Below are 5,000 nucleotides of genomic sequence, written 5' to 3'. Positions count from 1 at the left end.
AGAGGGAAATACACAAGCAACCACTCTTTTGGTTTTTCAGAGACACCGGGATTTATTTTTCAGTGGGCCTCTGGAGCCAGCGTGAAACCTGCAGTCTTCTGATTGCTAGTCGTGATGCTCTACACTAAGCTATAAAAGTCTTGTGGGACCTTAGGCTGGTAAATTAGGTTCATGTGAGAAGTATGCAGGAAGTCATTGATAATAAAGTTTATTTAAGTGTCAAGTGTATTTGGTGCTGAAGCACTAATTGGGGACACTGTCATACAAGAAATCAAATCAAATCAAATCAGCTTGTAGGTTGGTTTTTGATGAGAGGGGAAAATCAGAGAAAAACCTCTTGTAACAGAGAAGAGAACCACCAACTCAACCCACATGTGAGACAGAGTCGAATCGAATCGAACCCGGGCCACATTGGTGGGAGGTGAGTGCTATTGTCTCTTCACAAGCCCTGCTCCATTTTTCACATGACGCATATTTGATGACCTAAGCTCACACAAGTCCCCTGTAGCTCTGTTGCAGAGCATTGGAACTACAGTAGTCCAAATGTCCCAGATTCAACTCTTGTCATCAGGGCTCAGTTTTTTCTTAAGCAGAAAAAATGATCACTGTATTTATTGATCTGTCTTCAAACTTATTCAACTTAGTTACATGTACCATCTCGCTGAATAAGTACTTAAGGTGTAAGTTGCGCACAGGCTGCTGGGGCTCACACAGCTAGAGTTTATCCCACAAGCGATTGCAAAGAGAGTTGACACACTCACTGTTCAAATAACCAGTGTGTCATTCGAGTCAGCACATCCCCAACTGCCCTTCCCCCCAAGCAAAGTTGTTTCCATCTCCACTTGGCATTCAAACTAAAGGGTATCAACATTTAAAAAGGGGGGAGGGGAGGGAGGGGAATTATGACTTTTCTTTTGAACCGGAAAAGAGGTTTTAGAAAGAAATTGCTTGCAGTTTTAAGTAGCATGAGAGCATCATGACTACCCCTGGATTGGATGCCAGGGCATCGCAGGCTACTCCCAGGAGTACATGCATGTCACCAGTGGCCATTATTTTACATACTGAGGTGGGGCTAGAGATTGTGGAGCAGTCTTTCTAGTGAGAACCAGGCCAAGTCCCGCACACTAGCCACTACACCGCCATGCCTCAACATGCTTAATGTTAGGGTGTAATAGTGTCAATTGTGTTACATGTATGTTTCTCAAGATTCTTTGCAAAATAAAATCTGTCGTGTTTCTCAACCACATTACTTGGCTTGGTTTCTGTTGAGTGTGAATACATTGCAGACACTCAACCTTGAGGACTGGATCCAATTTAAAATCTTTGCACAACCAGATTGGCCTTAGCGAACTAAAATTTTTTTCTAACAGTGCCCACCTATCCTTGAGAAGCCAATCAACTGCTGGATTTTATCCGTTGGGACAAAAAAGGATTCGCCATTGATGTAATGTAGTGTTTGTGTCAGTGGGAAGCAATTTGAATTCTAAGCTGACATTCTAGACTGAGCATTAAAAGAAACCTCCACTAAAACAAGAATACAACTTCAAAATATTTAACATAATGTTTACAATCAAAATTGTTCAAACGTTTTTTAATGGAATCGTTTGTATCCGAGATAAATGAATTTCAAAAACGCTTGTTTTGGTTTTCAAATTTCCTGGGCGCCGCCATCTTGAATAATTGTGACGTGTTATGGTTGCTCTTTTGTATTTGCACAAAGAGCTTTTGTTTTAAAACAATAGGGCAACCATGACACGTCACAATTATTCAAGATGGCGGCGCCCGGGAAATTTAAAAACCAAAACAAGCGTTTTTGAAATTCATTTATTTCGGATACAAACGCTCCCATTGGAAAACTTTCGAACAATTTTGATTGTGAACATTATGTTAACTATTTAAAGATATATTCCTGTTTTAGTGGAGGTTCCCTTTAAAGTAATGAAAATCAAAGAGAACAATAATTTCACCCTCGTGGACGTTTAGGCAATAGGTCCAAAAATTAGTTAAATATTACATCTCAAAGAGCTTTTTCGAAGCTTTGACGACCTTTGTTTGAATTGAGTAGAGAGCTATTGTATGATAAACCCCCCTCGTTTGAAAACGCTCTGCTGCCTCTCAACTTCTTATTAATGATGTTGTTAAAAATGTGATAATTTGGCTAACTTGTATTTACAGCATGGTGGTGTAGCATTCCTGTACCATCCATGTGCAAGACAAGACCTGAGAGAGAAGCTACGCGCTATGGCTGTCAGCTGTCTTCATAGGCATGTTATTACACCTTATGAGCGATTGAGTCCATGTAAGGTATGAAATTTTATTGCGCTGTAACTCAGCCAAGTGGAAGTTGTTGAAATGGCGACTTTCTTTTTCTGTTATGACAAGGGGATACGTAGTCTCCTTTGCAACCATTTTCTGCGATGTCACTTAACGCTCAAGTTTCACTGGGTGGAGGAAATTATGTGGCATCGCGAAGCGGAAAATTGTTAAAATGGTGACTGTCTTTTTTTGCTATGACAAGGGAACACTTAGTCTCCTTCACAGCCATTTTTTGCGATGCCATGCAGCACTCAACTTTCACTGAGTGGAGGACGTTGCGTGACATCACAAAAAACGGCTGCGAAGGAGACAAGGGAACACTAGGAAAAAATCTGAATTGTCCTTTCCAAAAGTCGAACCTATGACCTAACGATCACTAATTTGAATGCTCTGCCACTGAGCTACATGTATTGGAGACTCACGCTGTTGAGATGGCAATGTTATTGTCTAGTTATACTGCTTGTACGTGAATGGTTGAAATGTCACAATCTCACCATTGTGATGAAGAAGGTGTTGAACCACTGTAACTGAAATGAAATTAAATGATACAATTTTTTTCCCATGACAGCTCGGGAATAACCGGAAGAAATCCGAGTACTGCTTTGCCGAGTCGAACCTGCTTCGACCTTCTCAATAACAGCCCCGTTTACACGAGCATTTTTTATGTGACAATTTTATGCGGCAAATATATTTGATCGTGTAGACATATAATTGTTGAAAATTCCCATTGAAGCCGGTCAGCAATGCCTTTGAACAACAGAGATGAAGCAGAGGCAAGGCGAACCAGGTGATCTGGTGACGTAATTTGGAGGACTGGGGAGAAATATTTTAACGCCGTATCTCACAACCGCGCGCGGCCTTGAATGTTATTTTCGGCTGTTACGTGGTTTAAAAGTAGAAGAACCGTAGCCAGGGTAAAACATATTAAAAATTATTATAAAAAACGTTCACTGGCTATATACAGTTAAAAGCTCGAAAGTTTTTAACTGTATATAACCAGTGAACGTTTGTTATAATAATTTTTTAATATTACGTGGTGTAAGCCTCGCACAAAACGTCCCGAGAGCCGTCTTAAAACTTTTGTTTAGGCTTATTTTCGAATTCGACATGGCAGAGGCGAGGTTATTTTTCGTCGGTACCACTTGAATGTTCATTCAGTAACAGGAAATGTGGGAGACACGGAATTATCTGTTGAGTTTTGGCGATGAAAATACTGCAGGAAATTAGGAAACAACACCTAAGGCCGCGCGCGGCTGTGGGATTTTTCTTCGCAGTCCTCCAAATTACGTCACCAGATCACCTGGAAGTTGCCAGGTCGTTCTCCAATGGCGCTCACTAAGAGGCAGGAATTTGCCACATGTTAAGTGACGATTCGTCTACACGAGCAATTTTTCGTCTTTGTCGCATAAAAACTGGCCAGATTTCCTCGGCAACACGAGCAAGTAAAAACTGTCACATTGCTCGTGTAAACGGGGCTTACTTGTTCGGATGCTGTACCGTTGAGTTATCGGAGACTAGTGAGAACATGGCCATGACACTACTATAGGAAACTATTTAAGCAATAGAGGACGTTTTCTGTGTTTCCATAGCCTCATCTAAACACGACGGGGAGTTGGGAGAATTCGAAACAGTTATGCGTCTCGGGTTTGCATAACTGTCTAGAATTCTCCCACCTTCCCCGAGTGTTTAGATAAGGCCATGGAAACACGGAAAGAAGTCCTCTATTGCTTTTATAAAATATTTCTCAAAGATAATTCGACAAATGAAGGAAAATTCTTGAATGAAACCGATTTTCTTGATACACGCTCATATTTCGTACCAACCAGTCAAAACGCGCGTCTGACAACACATAACCAATCAAAATTCGTGTGATGTCACAGCCGTGTTCCATACTCTCATCTAAACACAGCTATTGACCAACGAGAGTGCGCGTTCTATCCTAATTATATTACGTCCAGCATACTGCCAAGCATACTGCCAAGACTAGAATTTTTTATAACTCTCAGATTCATGTCCATATTTCAGAGCCGGGTCGACTCGCTTCGACAATGTTGTCGCTTATGACGTAGATTGCGGCGATTTGACTGAATTCTGCTTGGCTTCATGAAGACGATTACGTTGTTACCCGTGACCATGGGTGCTCTGCTGCGATTCGATGGAGATTGGTGCATTTCCATCAAAGCGGAGTGTGCTTAATAAGACTCGTTACTAGTCCACCTCATTGCACGATCTAGCAGTATGCAGTTGAAACGTCACAATCTACGTCACAAATGCTCACATTACGAAAAAAGAGAACAGCACAGTGAATAACTTCGAGCTTCTTTCACGATGAACAAAAGCCCATAAAACAACAGAAAAAGTAGTGCTTTTACTCCGGGAATAACTTCGATGGTTTTCGTTCCCGATTGATTCAAACAACAACAGTTGTAATACTTTTCAGTGACTTCGATTACCTTTTGTGCTTGTCTTAATATGGGCATCGAGGAGGTTTAATTTTATCTCTCAGATAGTACTAGTGCTATTGAGTGCCGTAATCTTAAGTTCGGTCCTGTCGACTTCGTGGATTCGCTTTTCGCACGGGAGCTGGGCAATAGAGACGTCGTCCTGTATCCCCTTAAGACGTGGAAGAATGATGTACAGAATATGGAATTCACACATTGCAATTGCGGATGTAGAAGGATTTT

General features: G+C 41.3%; 2 protein-coding genes across 2 annotated transcripts in view; one reads left to right on the top strand and one right to left on the bottom strand.

Annotated features, from left to right (window-relative positions):
* Positions 1-5,000, bottom strand: part of LOC138045965 (uncharacterized) — a 315,585-nt gene that overhangs the window by 85,903 nt on the left and 224,682 nt on the right. The gene's annotated exons all lie outside the window — the stretch shown is intronic.
* Positions 1,861-5,000, top strand: part of LOC138045961 (uncharacterized) — a 10,432-nt gene continuing 7,292 nt past the window's right edge. The window contains exon 1 of the mRNA XM_068892603.1: positions 1,861-2,304. Within this exon, the coding sequence (XP_068748704.1) occupies positions 2,242-2,304 (63 nt within the window). The 5' untranslated portion in view covers positions 1,861-2,241. The remainder of the gene's footprint in view (positions 2,305-5,000) is intronic.

Source organism: Montipora capricornis, chromosome 4 (assembly GCF_036669925.1).
Source record: "Montipora capricornis isolate CH-2021 chromosome 4, ASM3666992v2, whole genome shotgun sequence".
NCBI lineage: Eukaryota > Metazoa > Cnidaria > Anthozoa > Scleractinia > Acroporidae > Montipora > Montipora capricornis.
The sequence above is the reverse complement of the archived record's forward strand: the minus strand, read 5'-3'. Positions and strand labels throughout refer to the sequence as shown.